Source organism: Manduca sexta, chromosome 26 (assembly GCF_014839805.1).
Source record: "Manduca sexta isolate Smith_Timp_Sample1 chromosome 26, JHU_Msex_v1.0, whole genome shotgun sequence".
Taxonomy (NCBI): domain Eukaryota; kingdom Metazoa; phylum Arthropoda; class Insecta; order Lepidoptera; family Sphingidae; genus Manduca; species Manduca sexta.
This window is the reverse complement of record NC_051140.1, coordinates 4,154,122-4,172,948: the sequence shown is the minus strand read 5'-3', so window position 1 is coordinate 4,172,948 and position 18,827 is coordinate 4,154,122. Positions and strand designations below refer to the sequence as shown.

The 18,827-nt window shown below is 35.4% G+C and overlaps 2 protein-coding genes across 2 annotated transcripts in view; one reads left to right on the top strand and one right to left on the bottom strand.

Moving 5' to 3' along the window:
* The window catches only part of LOC115449840 (1-phosphatidylinositol 4,5-bisphosphate phosphodiesterase epsilon-1), a gene marked incomplete in the record, with an annotated part of 44,250 nt that overhangs the window by 1,068 nt on the left and 24,355 nt on the right, over positions 1 to 18,827 (bottom strand). Inside the window, 17 exon segments of the mRNA XM_037443083.1 lie at positions 6,408 to 6,555; positions 6,913 to 7,040; positions 7,202 to 7,314; positions 7,798 to 7,896; positions 8,107 to 8,240; positions 8,884 to 9,006; positions 9,220 to 9,321; positions 9,740 to 9,849; positions 9,962 to 10,075; positions 11,562 to 11,715; positions 12,474 to 12,677; positions 12,976 to 13,105; positions 13,323 to 13,455; positions 13,944 to 14,145; positions 14,453 to 14,637; positions 15,827 to 15,950; positions 16,080 to 16,178. Coding sequence (XP_037298980.1) covers positions 6,408 to 6,555; positions 6,913 to 7,040; positions 7,202 to 7,314; positions 7,798 to 7,896; positions 8,107 to 8,240; positions 8,884 to 9,006; positions 9,220 to 9,321; positions 9,740 to 9,849; positions 9,962 to 10,075; positions 11,562 to 11,715; positions 12,474 to 12,677; positions 12,976 to 13,105; positions 13,323 to 13,455; positions 13,944 to 14,145; positions 14,453 to 14,637; positions 15,827 to 15,950; positions 16,080 to 16,178 — 2,302 coding nt within the window.
* LOC115449841 (cleavage stimulation factor subunit 1) lies at positions 1,207 to 5,911 on the top strand. Its single transcript, XM_030177728.2, is given in 13 exon segments — positions 1,207 to 1,402; positions 2,501 to 2,587; positions 2,803 to 2,875; positions 2,877 to 2,907; positions 3,039 to 3,193; positions 3,270 to 3,361; positions 3,575 to 3,713; positions 3,923 to 4,083; positions 4,340 to 4,448; positions 4,450 to 4,491; positions 4,801 to 4,894; positions 5,303 to 5,453; positions 5,746 to 5,911. Coding segments are annotated over 13 exon segments (1,302 nt in total). The 5' UTR covers positions 1,207 to 1,325; the 3' UTR covers positions 5,837 to 5,911.

The window sequence follows — 18,827 nt, the reverse complement described above, 5'->3', positions numbered from 1 at the left end:
ATGACTTTTTGTTTCACAAAGGTTAGTAGTCGAACCATAATATTTCTGGCATGTAAGTGTTCATGGGGGCGATGAGCATTTTCTATCGGTAAACTTCTTGCTCGTTTGTCAACCATCTCTAATATCAAGAATACCTAATAACTTTGTTATGAAAACAATGGCCAAAAGGTATATAATAAGGGTGCTATTTCATGGGACCTAACATAACTGACGAAATGACGGTGTGATAACTTTTCTATCTACTTACCCCTCAAAAGGGCAAAAGGCGCGAGGCTATGTAGGTACAGGTCTATTCATGTTATTTTGTTTTCATATCTGCCCTTTCTTATTTTTAATTTAAAGTACTTATGACAAAAAATAATAATATATATATTTTTTTTTTAGAGGAACAATCACGTCGTACATAATAGTTGCATAACTTTAACCGTTTACGTAGCGCACTCAACGGAAGCTCTCAAAAGTAATAAATTTTCCCCGTTTTTGCAACCTTTTTCATTACTGCTCCGCTCTTATTGGTCATAGCGTGATGATATATAGCCTATAGCCTTCGATGAACAAAGGGCTATCCAACACTAAAAGACTTTTTAAGTTCAAACAAACATACAACCTCGTCATCTTTATATATTAGTATAGATATAGATTATCTGTCTTTATCGGTATGAGCGGACTCATGTAGGGTCGGTGCAATATGCTTCATCAAGCATTTAGCTCATTTTTTACGATCCGCCGCCTGCCTGTCGTGAATTCCCCTCTAAGGGATTTAAATTCGAGAAACAGGGACGGGAACATAACAGTGACTACACACTGCTGCTTGTCGGCAGAAATTGATATTGCGGTGGTATCTACCCAGATGAACTCTCACATATGAGAGACCGGTACTGGTGGTAACCAGTATAAAAACTCTTTTTTGTTAATTTTTAAATATATTTAAGGGCGAAACTTCAAATTGGCGCCGCAATATTTTAAATATACCTACCTATATTATATTTTAAATTCTACCGCGCATGCTCAGAAGTATTGATCCGTAACTCACCCGGCTTCAACCCTTTATAAGTTTATGTCTACACGAGTGCATTTTACCCTCTGGCAATATATAAAGCGTAGCATAAAATGAACACATTTACTGTATCTCGACTAGTCGACACGAACAGTGGATTACATGTAATCGAGAAAGAAGCAAAGGCCATCACTAAGGCATAGACAATGTTATAGAAGCAGAAACGTCAAAAATTGTTGTCAAACATAACCTTAATATTCCAAGCTACAAACCGGAATTGGTCGTCTTTGTTGTTATTTCTCGTTTTGAAATAAAATAAGTGACAAAAATGAAAGAAAATAATGGAGAAGTGGATACAAGAAACGTTGTTAAGAACCGAGAGTTGCTGTATCGGATGATCATAAGGTAACTTTATTAAATACAGTTTAGCGATAATTTTGCAAGAATTTATCATTTTAATTCCTTTAATTCACAAGTATTACGATATTAAATTGGCAAAGTAATAAATTTAGTTTCCATTTTTTCTTATGAGTAGCGACTGTGTGCTTAGAATTACTTTTTTACTTCCTTCTCCTACACCGTAGGCTTTGAGCAATATGGATTTACCCATTTATTTTACAAACAACAAAGTTCGACTTCTATTTATGATTATTTTCACTGTACCATTCTTTTCACGCTTTCGTTGCACGTACCTTTAACTTCTATATTTTTAAATACACTGCGATTTGTGGTTTTTCTGATAAACGGTGCAGAGTTACCTATTGGTTTCATAATTGTAAATTCCAAATTCATTCATTCATAAACATGAATACCCATGTTTATGCAATTAGGGATGTTTTATCAAAGGACTTCTGTTTAGGTAAAAGACTTTTGGTTTAAATCACTTAGGTGGCGTAAGTCATCGTAGGAAAGGGTAAAATGGATATTGAAGTTCAGTTGTGTTTAAAAAGTGAAACTTGAGTGATGACTAAAATCATTATATTGCGGGTAAATATATAATTATGTATCTTACATCTTACAGTGTTAGACAAATGTAACATATAAAGTTAAATCTCAGTTTTGATATTTGTTTTCATTGTTTTGTAAGAAAATGAAACTAGTTAATTACTTTGGTCTCCATATTGTTAATAGATAATTAGATTGTTGATTGGGTACAAAAGGGTGTGGTTGCTTTTTATTTTATTGTCAATGTGAAGGAACAGTTATGAGTTAACCAATGCCTGTTTAAAAAATCTATGCTGTATTTAGGTCCCTCGATCTTATACAGTTTCAGCTATTACTGCTATAATGTATTGGAAATATTATATAGAAACACATCTCACTAATATTAAACTGAAAAAATCTGCAGCACAATTTGGGTCACTGTATAGAAATCATAGTTGTATCTAATTACAGGACTAAGCATCAACATGCATCCTGTTATGATCTGATGTCAAAGAAACAATCCCCATTATTGTTTTGTAAAGAGCAGTGTAGTTTTAAGCGCAACTTATATTTTTTCAGTCAATTATATTATGATGGATTTCAACCGATAGCTGCAACTCTTGCTGCGGCTGTGCATGCTGATCCACCATGCCCGCCGAGTGACAGGTAATCAAAAATATTATTCATTTATGTTAAACTTTCAATAATAAAATTATTAACAAGATAAAGTAATATATCTTGTTAATTTTATTAATGTGAGAGTTAGCACAGATATTTGTAAGAAGTAAATATAGAACTACTGAAGAGCTGGTGTTACCAAGTTCTAATATAAAAGTTTAATTCTGTTAAGCTATGTGGCATATAAAATTTTGTTTTGACAGATTATTGAATCTGATGATGGTGGGTCTCCAAAATGAACCTGACAGAAAAGACCGCCTGGCTGCTACAAGCGTGGGCGGAGCACCTGCTTGGGACTACTGGTTTTGGTGAGTACAAAAGAGCAGAATGGGTTCATATAAATAAGTTATTGCAAAATAAATCAATATGTTATATTAACAAATTAGACTCGTTTTCGTCCTTTAACGCAATGAAATAGTGTAACCAATGTTCCTTACAGATCTTGAGTATGAGATGGACGCCTCATCACTAGCGCCGGAGCCAGCAACGTATGAGACTGCTTATGTGACGTCACACAAGATGGCATGTCGCGCCGGCGCATTCAGTTCCTGCGGACAGCTTGTTGCCACTGGCAGTGTGGACGCTAGTATTAAGGTAAGTAACCAAACTACCCATCAATTACCGTTTCATAACAACTAAAATTACAATAAATAACTCTTAAAATTTTTAGATCTTGGACGTGGAGCGCATGTTAGCTAAGTCGGCGCCTGAGGAGGTGGACCCTGGACGTGAACAGCAAGGACATCCAGTTATAAGGACATTGTAAGTTTTAATATAATATAAGTTGAATGAGCACATGTTGGTTGTCTAAAGGCCGTAATGTTTCACAAGATGAGATCGATTTGTGGCAGAATAAAAACTAGGTCTAACTCATGTTATAATATCCTGTTTGACATTTAAATTTGCTAAGGTGGAAAAAAAATATTGTTCAGTAAACAGGTTATAAGATTTACTTAAAATACCATACATTTACAGGTACGATCATACAGATGAAATAACTGCTTTGGACTTTCACCCACGCGAGCAGATTCTCGTGTCGGCATCGCGGGACTGTTGCATCAAACTGTTTGACATCACAAAGGCTTCAGCGAAAAAGGCTTACAAATCTATTACAGTATGTGGCTTTTTCTTAAAATCTTTGAAAATGGTTGGTGGTAGTAGTAACTTGTTTGTGCTTCTAACACAGCAAAATGAGTAACTCTTCGCTATCAATTGTTTTTATTTTATTATGACAATATAAGTGAAGTTACTGGTAGTGTAGTAAGTAACAGGACATTGATGAATAAATTTAATCTTTTTACTGACAAATTTGTGTTCCATTAGGATGCAGAGCCAGTGCTCTGCGTGGCGTTCCATCCCTTGGGCGACCACATCATAGCTTCCACCACTCACCCAGTGATCCGGCTGTATGACGTCACCACCAGCCAATGTTTCGTATGTCCAATACCGTCTCATCATCATAAGAAGCAAGTTAATTCCATTAAGTGAGTATTTTATATTTTTTTTATTTCTCCATAATAATAAAAATAGCTTTTTTTCTGTATATTTTTTGCTTTGGTTGGCTGAAGTCTCGCCTCCTACACGAGTAGAGCTCGACAAATTATCGATACACTGGTTGCTTCCTGCACAATCCTTCACTTTTGTATAAATGTTTTAATATATACAATTAGTAGATATCCGAAGAGCAAATTGAAAGTTATGTGGTTAGCACTATTTTCTCTCACGTGGCCTGTATGTCAGGTTTTCCCCGAATGGCAAGTACTTCGCGAGCGGCAGCGCGGACGGGTCGGTGAAGCTGTGGGACACCGTGTCCAACCGCTGCTTTAACACTTTCATCAACGCGCACGAGGGGGGCCGAGGTCTGCTCCGTCGCGTTCACCAGGAATAGCAAGGTAACTTACAACCAATTAATATAAATTAATAAAATTTAAGCCTATGTCATTTATCAGTAAATTTGTAAGGCCTACGATCTAAGTGATCACTGGTATTTTAATTTTGTTTGCATTATATTATTCACTAGCTTTTATTCGCAACTTTGCCCGCATGAAGGAGTTCTCCGGGATAAAAGTCCCGATATACATATATATTCCCGGGATAATCGATCACATACAGACAAACAGAAAAGTGGACATTGTTTTATAATATGTATAGATTTTAGTTTCATGACCATGTTGGTTTGATGACTGTCACACATTTTTCAGTATCTTCTAACATCTGGATTGGACTCGTCTATAAAACTGTGGGAGCTGGCCAGCAGCAGATGTCTCATACAATACACTGGAGCGGGCACCACTGGTACAATACTATTGATATTGATTTATTTTAAAATAACATTATGCCATTTTATCCCAAAGTAAAATATTTGCGTCAATATTTGCAATGGAATGACTAGGTTCAATCCGAATGAATCATGATCGCGTGGATTTCTTATTTTGATTGGTTTATTTTAGAATCGATCTGGAGATATACCATATTTCATTTTTTTTAAATCTATAAGGCTCTCACAGTTCAATTGTCACTGTATTGATACAACAATATGTCTAATTGTCTCACAATAATTCTTAATAACATATTATATTCTCAATATCAGCTACTAATGATTTCAATGTCTCTAGAAGTTTTAATTTTGTTAATATATATATATATATATATGCTGTTGGTGCACCATAGATATAAAAAATAATAAAATAACGTAATTTTCAGGCAAGCAAGACCACCACGCCCAAGCAGTGTTCAACCACACGGAAGACTACGTGATGTTCCCGGACGAGGCGACCACGTCGCTGTGCACGTGGCACTCCCGCAGCGCCAGTCGGTGCCAGCTGATGTCACTCGGCCACAACGGTGCCGTCAGGTTCGTCGAATTAATGATATCACTTTTATTAATAGCCTAAACCGAGTTTTATCTAAGATGAGAAGTGTGAACGAAATATATCTACTCTTATTTATGTAGTCTTCAGTGTAATCAACACATATTATCGAAATGTTTTTTACCAAAATATTATAAAATACTAGATATTACAATGTACTACTTATAAAATATTGTATAATTCAGTAATAGTAAAAAAATATAACGACATCTAGCGTGACATGATTAAACTACTATTCGATTCTGCACACCACTAATAAAAATTATTATCTTTTAGATACATAGTCCATTCCGGGACCGCCCCAGCGTTCTTAACTTGCAGCGATGACTACAGAGCAAGATTTTGGTACAGGAGGAACACGCATTAAGAATTTGACGAGTGACTTCGATTTATTATATCTACCACATTTTAAGAGCTAAAATAAAGATTTTTTTCAAATTCATTTTTTTTTTAATTTGAATGCAAGATTCTGAAAAAGAATGTGATTTGATAACGTAAACCATCTCAATTTCTACCCTTGGATCAATTGCAAAAAGGGACATCATTTTTTTTCTTTCTCGACGTGCTAACGATTATTTGGTTTATTCTTGGCATTAATCCGATTCCAGCGATTAGAATCGATATTATTGAAGTTGGCGGTTAGTCCTGTGTAAGATAATGTTGTCTCAAGAGTAGAATAGCTAAAAATATATACTTATCCCACCTCTAGAATTACAAACACGTATTTATGTAAATAAAAGCAAAATGTTTTTGAGTAACACATGGTAAATATTTCAAAAAGTGACAAACTAGCGTACCTGTGTTCCTGTGCATTATTGTAATCGTAGAGGTCCGATCAACGTGACAATGATAATGTACTATAATAAAAACGCGTAGGTGAGTGTGTAGATGTGTGGGAAAGTTTATGAAATAAAACAAATAATAAAAATTAAGCTTACCTGGCTATACAGCTCGACGGAGGACTCTCCTTTGAGCTGGTGGCCTGTCAGGTAGGTGTTGTGGCTGCTCGCGATGTAGTACTGGCTGAGGGGGCCCGACATGTCCTTGCTGATGTTTTTCATCACTTCGTCTTCTTCTGACAGTTTCCTGATGATCGAATTAAACTAGTCAGTATATTTTTTGGATGTTCTTTGTTTAATTCTTTTTAGGAGGCAGAAAATGTATTATTGTCTGTACAAATCATACCTACATAATAATAAAAGAAAGAAAACATCTGTGATCATTTACGTGTCTGGCATTTTAAAGTATGAATTTGATTGCAGTTTCATAGTCGGGTAGAGAATTTTTAGCATAGAATAATATCTCCAAAAATAGGGACCTACTCGAGTGGACGAAGTTGCCAATTAACGAACATTAAATAGTAGGTATAGTTGTTTAAATAAATTGTACAATGAAGTTACAGTTGCAGTTATGTTTGATAGTTGCAACTATGAAAAAACATACGTAATAAAATTATTCGCTCTTCTCTGTTCCGGGACGAACGCGTAGTTGTCTTTGTCCGTCAGAAATCTGACGAAACCTTCGAACGAGAGGCAGTTCTCAGCTCTCAACATCGGGTCCGGCTCGTGTCTCTGATAATAAAAATACGTTTAAATATTTTGGAATATCAATTACAATATTAAAAATTGTCCATGGGTGAAATCCGAATCTGCAATTTTATTTGTTGGTGATTTACTTATTATTTATAAAAAATACTCCGAGCATAGTAAAAAAATACCTCAATTCTACTTACCTGTATTATATCTCTGAGTTGCTGTTCAGTCTTGGGTTCACATTGCCTCGTTTCGCAGAATTTCCCAAGTGTAGGAAGTGAGAGCACTCGCCCGGTGATGTCGGGACTTGCCCCTAAGAAAATTCTAGAATCAGTAAAAACTGGAGTTCGAAGCTTATATCTCTCACATTGAAGTAACTAATTATAAAATTACATCCCTTAGTAGGCAGACTGTCTCAGTAAATTACGATTTACTGAGATTAATTTTTGTTACATTATCTGATTGAGTCGGTTTTAACTACATAATTATATGGAATAAATCAAAGTTAAGTACTTACTTCGTATATTTCTTGAAGGAGATTTTTTAAAATTATTATTATTAATTCTATTACAACATTGTCTTTTACGATTAGGCATTTTAGCTTCTGTAAATCACGACGGGCAGTGGCGTGTGCATTTTATGAAACTGACTGGTGAATTTTAACGAGTCTCAGGGAACACTAAACTCTTAATACCACACGAAATTAATCAAATACGAAGGAGTTAGGAATGTGAATTTACAATACAATTAAGATGCTACATACATTCCTATTTGTTGGTATGAAATGAATACTGACCGGGCAGTGCCGCAGCCGCCAGGACTTCGAAAGCTCTCTTTCTCCCTATCTTCTCGCTCGGTGGTTCCAGGTCTAAAGATCCATTTCTTGTCAGTAGGCCTGTGAGAAAATAAAAAACGCAGATGGTCTGAAATATTTGTTAGTCCATAATTATTTACAACTTGTGAAAAAGATGAGTATGAATAGAAAAGGCAGTTAATTTGTTGATCTCCTAAATATTAGCTAGTCTCACATACAATTCATTAGTTAGAAGTGATTTTGTAGAACTTAGAAATAGTATCACAGAAATATAATATTCGATTAACTTACCAGTCCTAAACACTGTTCTGCTTCTGAACAGTTCGGGAGAGCTCCGGCTTTTTTCGGCGCAGAGAAGTGATGATCGGTTTCTGGGTACCGCTAACTGTTCGAATACGTCCCTTAGTTCGGGTCGCATAACCAAACTAGGATATTAAAAATGCAAATTAAAATCACGATACCTATTTTATTTATTAATCAAAAAGTTGATACTAAAAGTCTTTAATGTTCGATCCTTAACATTGAAAATAAAACATTAGACACCGGACAAGTGCGAGTTGCACTCACGCACCAAGGGTTCCATACAAACTTGCAGGTATGGTATCTATAACTTTGCCCTTCGATATTTAGACACGATTCATGCACCAATTGCAAATAATAAGTTTGTAACAGTAAATTCGCTTATTTTTGTCATTAAACTACTTACATATTTACGTTTTTCAAGACATTGCTTCTTGCCAAATTTCATGATTCTAGGTTAACCGGAAGTACCCTACACATTTTGATTGGCTTGTGAAATCGTAATGTATTAAAAAATATGCGACATAAACGATCAAGTTATTTTTTGATCGCGTGGTCTTACAAGTTTGATTGTTTTTATAGCTGAAAGAGATCATAGTCCTGCGTATTTGATATAAATTTCAACTCAACAGCTCCATGCGAACCTGACTATAATGGTCTGAACAGGCAAATAGACCGACAGATAAAAAGTAACCCTATGAAGTTTCCTTTTAAGGTGCGGAACCCTAATAAATGTTGTATTGGGTTAAATAATCATAATGTACTGACCTAAAGCTTCTAAATAATCCAACAAAGTCCATAAAATCCAACTGCGTGTCGCGTCCCACCGACCCGGTTCTCGGTTTCTGTCCGTCCCATAGTCTCTCGTTCGTCTCCAACCTTCGTAAACTGCTATTGGGTACATATTAAATTACAAAATCTCCACTCGTCTCATATTGTTTTATAAATCGTAAAACAAATCAATAATGGGTTATCTTTTAATTTAATATCAATGGTATATTATAATATGATAATGATTTAGTAACTATTTATTGTTCATCTAATGTGTTATTAATAACAGCATTTTTAATAGACTGATTAAAGCGGGAATATAGTTTTTCTGACCTGTTTCTATTAGGTGATCTTGACAGTATACTGGTAGCTGCTGTAGTCAGACTGCTGTGTCTTGGCACCGACGAGTGATGGTGAAATGATGATGTGTAGGAACTAAAAAAAGCATGATTATAACTTTCTTTCTTTAGTTGTATGTATGTTCGTTTGTAGGTATAATAGATATCGAAAACGTTATTATTACTGACGTAATTTGCCCTAATTGGCGATTCTTTAGTTGTATGTATGTCCGTGTGTAGGTATAATATATCCAAATCGTTATTATTACAGAATTTTTGATTTGATACGCAATTCGTCTTATTGGCGATTATTCGACAACGTATACAATTTAGCTTGAAACTTATCTTATGGACATTAATTTCTGTATCAAACGTTAGCCTGGTGCAAGAACTATCATATTAATTACGATCAACTATCTTCGGAAGACTTTTTGTTTATATTTTGTTTCTAAAACGGTTCTAGTAAGTAACCGCTTAGAAAACGCTCATACTTTATAAAAGCAGGTTTATTTTACCTGTGTCTTGTAGATCCGTGAAACTCATCTTCACTCCTCGCTCCTGAATTATAAACAGAACCGTAGCTCTTCGGCGAGGCTGACTTTAGTTCCGTTGCCGATTTGTTTTTCTACAACATAATAGCTACGATTACAAACATATTTAATGATGAAAAAAAATGTTTAAAGAATAAGTCCTTAAAGACTATAATAATAAATTTGGGAGGTTGTCAAAAAAAATACCTTAAATTTAATTCCAGTACTCTTAATAGAGTCTGAATGTGAATCTGTGTACGTGCTTTTGACGGGCGTGGAGTGAGAAGAAGTTGCGCAGGTCGACTCTCTTCCACCGAACACCTACACAATAAAAAAGTTTTTATATGGGACTAGCGGCCAACCCTTTGCTAGATCTCTTGTAAATGACCATCGGTATATATTAAATGAATATTTAAATAACTAACCAGGAATGTTCATTTCTATAATGATTTCTTATGTTTATGCGAATGTTAGACATTCAAATTAAACAATTTTTCGGAGTTTAATCGCGATTTTTACATCTGCTTTTTTGGTTGTTTTATATATTCGCGTAATGGTTGGTCTAGGAGTTCACATAATAACTGGTGTGGGAGTTCACGTAATGATTGGTCTAGGAGTTCACGTAATGATTGGTTTAGGAGTTCACGTAATAACTGGTGTGGGAGTTCACGTAATGATTGGTCTAGGAGTTCACGTAATGATTGGTTTAGGAGTTCACGTAATAACTGGTGTGGGAGTTCACGTAATGATTGGTCTAGGAGTTCACGTAATGATTGGTTTAGGAGTTCACGTAATGATTGGTCTAGGAGTTCACGTAATGATTGGTTTAGGAGTTCACGTAATACCTGGTGTGGGAGTTCACGTAATGATTGGTCTAGGAGTTCACGTAATGGTTGGTTTAGAAGTTCACGTAATAATGTTAGCGTTATTAACAATGTAAAAGTTCACGTTATGAATAATATAAGGGTTCACTTATAGAACAGTATAATGTTCGTGTAGTAGCGAATGATAAAAATATGTGTCCCTATCAAGTAAAAAAAATAAATTATATCAATGTTCATATAAGTTAAAAGAATCAGACTGGATGCTTTTAAAGTAATTGGCAACATTTTTTATAAAACAGTATCCTTATTTCTATATTTTAAAGACAAATTTTATAACTGGCTATTTAAATATGACTACCCAATTATGAACAGTCTGTCCTATATATGAGTTTTTTGACCGTGATAGTGTCTGTTTTATGGTTAGTAATAGGTTCGTAAACATTAACATTTTATCTAATTAATTTCAAATTATTTCATTCAACTTTTCTATTAGAAGTTTAAAATTAAGAGACAGAGAGAATTATTCCAATGAACGAATTGATAGAGCAACCGATGCTGTAAATTTTTTATGATAATTTATGTAAGTAACTATAAAAAAGCATAGATTTAATAAATGATTGGTATCTTCTTTTCTTCGAATACAAAAAAACGCATTGAGTATAAATTAAATGCTATTGGCATTCTAAACTGTTCAAGTTTGGTTCACCTAGTTGAATAAAGTATGACCCGGACCAGAGACCTCAGCACTGCAGTCGTACTTTAATACAAAGGTTCCACCGAGGCAGCCCCTTATTAAAAATATTACATAAATTTACAATAATGCAAGGAATCAACAACTGTGTGGTACTTTTTTAAATTTCGCCAAAATATGCTATGTAAACGATCGGATATAATTGTTTTATTCGAGTTTTTCACTATTTATTTATTTTTTCGACTTTAGAATAGGATTATTTACGTGACTGCTGTGCTGATAGTAACAATACCCGTATCGCATCGGAGACCAGCGGCTCGCAGCAGCAGCCGTCTTCGTAATACAATGCTGTGTATTTGTTCTTCAACCACGCTAAACTCCGGTCCGCCAGCTTGGCTTGGCTCATCAGAGCTCGAATGACCGCGTGCAAACCTACTGCCCACACCCTGGGTAACAACACAAATGACATGGAAAATTAAGTAATCAAGGCTTTATGTCTATAATGAAACTAAAGTTGTGTTAATGAGTGCTGTTTCAATATCAAAATATTTGAATGCGTAGCTGAGATCAAGAAAATATATCACCCTTAACCCTATTGACTTTTTGATTTAACTTACCTACTGCTTAGAATTTTATAACAATGATTAATAGCTCTATGTACGTCTTTAGCAAAAACGAAGCGTACCAATGACAGTTATCATATTTGATCTTCCGATCGATAGGTATTTACTTAGGTTAAGAAATTCTCACGTATCGTAGTTTATAAAAGCACAGATAACCATCAAACGTAAGTATTTCAACTGTTTGTAATCTGTAAGTAAAATATTGAGACCGGCTGTTAAATTGTTTCAGCAACTTTCTAGTAGGATATGTTCCTTTGCCACAAGTTGACAGCATCTGCGCGACATTTTACAATTCGAAACAGATGTTTTTTTTCTAGATATTTAAAACGGAACTTAAAAATATTGCTGTAAATGTTTATCTCTCGTAGAGTGTTTAATATATACCTAATATTATAGAAAGGTAATCTATATATTAATATGTGAAAAATCTGTACACCTCTTTAAGCATATGGCGAGTACGGAGAAGTATGAGATTTGGCATAATTATAGTTCATATCGAGGAGTGCAGAAAAATAAATAATATGTGTTATAAATAAATTAAATTCGACAGTCGAATTTGACCATTATATTATTATACTTACCTGTAGCAGTAGGTGGGCAGCACGAAGTGCACAGTCCGGTTGTCGCTGAGGGTGTTCCCGTAGACGAGCGTGATGAGGTTGGGTCCATGCGCGGAGGGCTCGAGCCCGTGGCGGCGCGCGCTCGCCGCCAGCTCGTGCACCTCGCGCGCCTCCAGCAGCTTGCCGTTCAGACGCATGTCTTTCACGCATTGCAGATCGATAAAACTGCCGATATAACATAAGTACATTAGTGTACTTAGCATCATTCATGGAGGATAAAGCATTAAGTCTCTCCATACATTCAAATTGAATAGGGAGTGGGAAATAAGAGGAAATTACTGAGCGGTCAACAGATACCCCAAAATCCCCAAAAATACATGAGATACCGATTTTGGTGTTCATAAAGAGTTTATGTTTATTTCATCAGGACACAAACCAACTGTGACCTATTTAATAAAGAAATATTGTAAAAGTAGCGCAGATATTCAGGCCCACAATAGACTTCATTTATAAGATTACTTACCCTTCTTCCCCGACCACTCCCGCCTCATTGTCATGTGCCAGCGTGGTCGTGTATTTTATCGGAATCACATCTTCAGGGTTGTACGAGAGAGACATTTCTGGTTGTTGAATGTTTTCTGACAGGGTTTCACCTGTGAAGAAGCCAATATGGTCAATAATATTGTACTTAGCCTTAACTTAAAGTAGAATACATTTGGTGAGTTTCGGAGAGGAGATATTCCTCTTTATACACTATTCGTGAGCATCACAAAATAGTGAAACCGTATATCGATATCTCTGGAAAAATTACCTACAGGATTCACTAACCTACATTGAACGATAACAAAAAAAAAATAATGTGAAAACTACCATGTTGAGGGTACGGCCTGTGTGCTGTCCTGCACCAGGTGAGCAGAGCGCACGCCCTCTCCAGCCGCAGGTGCGCCAGGGTGCCGCCCCACTCCGCCTCGCCCACTACACACGCCGTGCCGTGGTGCATTATCTGTTTATAAGAAGAACTTGCTTAAAGAAAAAAAATTGCTATTATATAAAGAGCGTAAGATAAAATAAAATTCTATAAATAAGTTAATAAGTATACGATATTTTTAATGCCCACGTACCCGCTATTGCACCTACTATAATAGGTAATCTAGAACCTACAGTATACACATTAAGAAACCCACCGAGTATCAAAGTTCGGTGTTTTATTGTAGATATTAAATTAGTCTTTAAGGTTTACTGGATATTATATCATTAAAATAAGCTAGCTACTTACTTATTTTTATATAGATAGATATGCTAGTTATCCAATGGAGATGAATGGTTTCAAGAGTAAGCTCGTATTACGGACAAAATCCCCGCGGAATACATATCATAGAAACTGATGTAAAATATGTATTTAGTAAGATACCGTTTAGAAATGCGGGCCGTATTTACACAAGGTCACGAATATATTCCCAACAATCCTAAGGATTTTTTTTGGACAAGTACCTGTAAAACGTGCCTGTCCATCCTATCCCCGTTTTGTGGCGCTATTGGAAACATCGTGACCCCGTGGTCGTGGACGAGTGGCTGCACAGGGCAGTAGCCGCCGCCTTCCAGTTCGTATAGCGCTTCATTCTCGAAGTCGCAACCACTCGGCTTCTGTGTCGGCTGCGCGAACACCGGCTCGTCGCACGCGGACAACGCTGCTCTGGAAGTTTTGGCACTGATGTTGGTTAGGGTCAAGGTCAAGGTCAATGACAATCACATTGCAGTGTTGCTTAAAGGAGATGTAGTTATTTTGTTATGACTGTAATCACTTTAAAGACATGTTTTAATATTTGAAGTTGGCACAAATACATTTGTCAACATACCGAGACTTGCCATTGATTTTTTAACTTAAATTATTGATTTACTTTATAATTATTTGCTGTGTCTGTGTTCCCAAGGTTCATAATATTGAATACCTTGGATGACATCTTACTAGTACTTGATGTTCAAGAGGAAAGCATTGTCACCTGAGGTAATCTCCAAACACAGGCGCATTGTTCCTGGACAGCGCGTAGTGGTGCTGGTGGAAGCTGGCGATGTGGTCCATCACAGCCTGCGTCCGGTACACCTTCTCCAGGTTCATCAGTCCCTCGGGCCCTACGCGCCGCCAGCCCGGCGTCTGCTCGCCGTCTTCGTCAAATGATGCTATGTACTGGGAAGTGGGAGTGTTTGAGCTAACGAGCACTAGGATATCCATAATTTCTAGAGATGTTTTTAATTTATTTTATTCAAGAGGAACAGAAAACAGTTACACATTAAATAAGTAAAGAGTAAAATTACACATGTACTGCATTAATAAATATGTAACCAACACCACTGTTCACAGTTTAACAGAAAACTTTACAAAGAAGCAACAAACGTCTATTAAAGGTCATAACTATGAGAAAATCTCAAGCCTGTGATATTCAGTTTATAATAGTTTATAATGTTGTATATAAGGAGACAACAAACTTAATAACAATTTTATAATAGCGATATGTCACGTGCAGGTTATTATGGACATGATTCTTGTAAAAGTATTTGATGCATCATGGTCATCATTATCAGGTGCCCACACAAGTGATATAGCTTGATGTAGTCGGGTCCTGTATCAAAATTTTCTGTAGGGCCCCTAAGGGACGCCGCATGACATAATTGTAGGACGGTAGTTACGGTCTTCGACTTTACTGATGTCACTGGACGTTATGGTAAGCTCATTGTAGTCACAAATATAAAGTTGTATGAGAAATAAAGGACATTGCCTTTCACAACAGTCTACAGAATTATGCCGACATAAGTATATTCCTGTGTAAGTTTATCCTAAGACGCAATACGTCAGAACGAGTATGTTTTTCACCGGTACTCTTCCACCAACGAATTGCGCATTATTTACAAGATCAATAAAGTATAAATAGAGTAGAGTACTATGAATTTAATTTAAAGCAGTGCACGCTAATTGTAATAGACGAGAAGATATACTATTCGTTTTAGTATTGTAAACGTTAAAACCGACGTGAGTAGAATTAGTGAGAAATACTAATCGCTGTGTCAGCTTGTTACTGAACATAATGTGCGTTGATTGGAGCCGAAGTTCTAACTACTAAAGTACAGCCATTACATTATCGATTTTTCTCTATACATGTATAATGTACATAGTTATTTATAAATTACAACCGTCATTTAAATTTCGATATGTTTAATGACTTAAAAATATTATGTTTTATGACTTATTATTTTAGTGTTAGTTACGTTATTGAATAGGAATAAATAATGTTGTTATTCAAATGTAGTTTATAAAAACAATTATGAATTTGTTATTCTTCAACTTAACAGCAGACTATATATTAAAAGATAACACTCACCACTTGTCTGTTTGTCTCCGTTAGTCTAGGATCTCTCTTACAGCTGTCCCTATGAGGACTAGTTGTTGTACTTTGGTCCACTCGCTTGCCGCTCTCTCTTCTACTATCCTTTTTTAGGGAAGATCTGTAAGAAAGTGTTTAGCCCGAAGATCTCATTTTTACAGTCTGGTCTCATAACAAATAGTTTTACGTCTTTTGCTTATTTATTGATTAATGAAAAGAGGTATAAGTATATAAGTTAATACGAATATACCTGTCATCTTTCATCGATTCTCTTTTGAAATCCCTTTTGTGTGTAGGAGTGGCTGCTACTGAATGGCTCGTTAAAGCTGGAGCAGCTGCTAAGATCTCCCTGCAACAATATTACTATATTTTATGTTACTATTTCATGTTAGATATATTTCTGAAACGACTCTACTAGCATAAAATAACGATGACTTCGAGATCTACGAATCTAGAGACACTGAATATTATCCACTAAATATGGACGCACTCCATCGAGGACAAGTTAGTCAAGTAGGCTTTGTTAGTCACAAAATTGGCATGGCAACAATGAGGACACAGATGTTAGTCACAAAATTGGCAGTGAATTGAGATAGCGGCTCCTAAAAATGTTATGTACTTAAGTCGTCGAGCCCCGATAAAGTTTTTCACGCGCGCCATATTATTTTAGGATTATAATGAAAAGAAAACTGGTGATACGTGACACGAAAGACTTGGTAATAACATATTTTCCTATTGGTTATATTTGGAAACAATTGGAGACGAACAATTGGAATTCTAATATTTAAATGTAAATTAAGAAAAATGTGTTTATCGTTCAGAGTAAAACATCTGCGTCACACATAGATAGGTAGACGTGAGAATATATATTTTTTTGCCAATTATTGTAAGTAGGTATTTAGATTAATAACTTTTATCTAGAATAATCATTTTCCAAGTAGATACAAAATACATCATTACTTATTCGGCTTATATCAGATATTGCATTATACGATCTGGTTTGCAATTTATAATTGCTGTTTTGTAAAATATCTGACGATTCCACTTATTCAATCAACAGACAAAAGTTATTTGTATCTTTAATCTGAAGGCTGAAAATGATCTCAATGTAAGATTTCGCGACGCGACAGCAAAATTTGACGAGATTATTTGCCTCACTATTCGACTATGTATATCTTTAACTATGTCCGGAGTCCTAAATATAGCGGAGTTGCTGCATCAATATTTTATTTAAACTAGGACGTCAAGCGCTAACTCGACCGGCAAAGTTGTGAAAGCCATCAGCAGCTTATTATATGTTGGCATAAAGCCGCTCCAAAAAAGGTGCGCCATTTAAACATGCACCGAGCTCGCACGTGATTTATATTTATTATTTTACGTATTTTTACTAACATAATTTGGTTAAAAATATTTAATTTAATGAAATGAAAATGAAATAAATCCGAAAAGCCGCTCATGTCACTTTCATTTTCTACCGTGTGTACAATGTGAATCCGAAACAAATAGTAACCTACTAGCAATTTTAATATTGACAGGAATGTATCCGAATGAGTTCGGCCGCTGTATATTCGCGCACACAGTTTAAGCCCACAGTGGCTCAAAGATAAGTGTAATTAAAAAATAACACATCAGCCAGCGGACGCGCTCAACTGTGCCGCGCGAAATGATTAATATTGCTATGGAGTTGTTCGTTAGGAATTCATAGTTGCATAAGTTTGATACAATATCGTGAATAGTGCACCTACGATAGTTATGAATATGGTTGTCTCAATTTATTGTTATAAAATCTTCTGTCCCGGGCGGAATACTAGCCGGCGTAATAAAACAAACCTGGTAATTATTGACTGGCATTCAAAAGTATAATAACAAAGAAACATGTTATATTGTAAGCTACATTGTACATAACTACACAATAAATTGAGGAAATATTAAGTTTATTTAAACAATTATAATTATTGTGTTGTTACTTGCTGTTTTATAATATAATTATGCACAGCTATAATGTAGATGTAGACTTATTTGTCGACTTTTAAAGGTTTAATTAATTTGCGTAGTTGTAACAACTCTATATAGATACAACTTCAGCACGGTGTTCTCGGTTTCACCACATACGCTTCTGAAATTGTCTGTTTGTTCACTGTATTTAAACGTTAAGGCTCGGAAAGCCAGACACCGGATTAAATATAAATTTGAATACAAAGAATAGAAAATCAAACAAAATATGCTACGTAGACATATACTACTTATTCAGATATAGGTCATTTTTATAAGAGAAATTTTTATTTTAAAAAATGATAATAATATTATTTGGGCCTAAAACAAGATATTTTTGTCTAGTGTTGTAACGTTCTAAAATGGAACTCATGAATCCTTTTTTTAATGCAAAGCATCGTCTGCTACAATTTTTAATTCAGATATAAACATTTGAAACAGAATATAACCTTCTCCTTATCTCCGAAGTGGCTTAAAATATGTATACTAAGCCGAAAATATGTAAATAGTTCAGGCTCACAGAAGCGCTCATACGACTATATTTTGAACCCTTTTATTTGTAATTTACAAACGTGCTGAATTCAAAATATATGTTCGGTTTAAAATGGCAAAGAGCCGATGGTTAGTCAAGATCACTCTTTTGTAAAGTAACATTAATGTCCCGCTTAATTTTAAAATGTTCATAAAATATGTCGCGAAGGAATATAAACAAAAATATCTATTTAAATTACTTTACGTTTAATAATAGAAGCAGCAACAAAGAATGGTCAAATGTTTTACATTATAACACCATAAAAAATATTTTTTTGAAAGTGTGGTTGGTGGGCCATGCCAGGGATGTGGGTCCTCAACATGGGTCGCCTAAGTTTATTAACATATTACTGTCTTATCATATGTTATTGGTAATAAAAAATATTTTTTGAAAGTGTGGTTGGTGGGCCATGCCAGGGATGTGGGTCCTCAACATGGGTCGCCTAAGTTTATTAACATATTACTGTCTTATCAT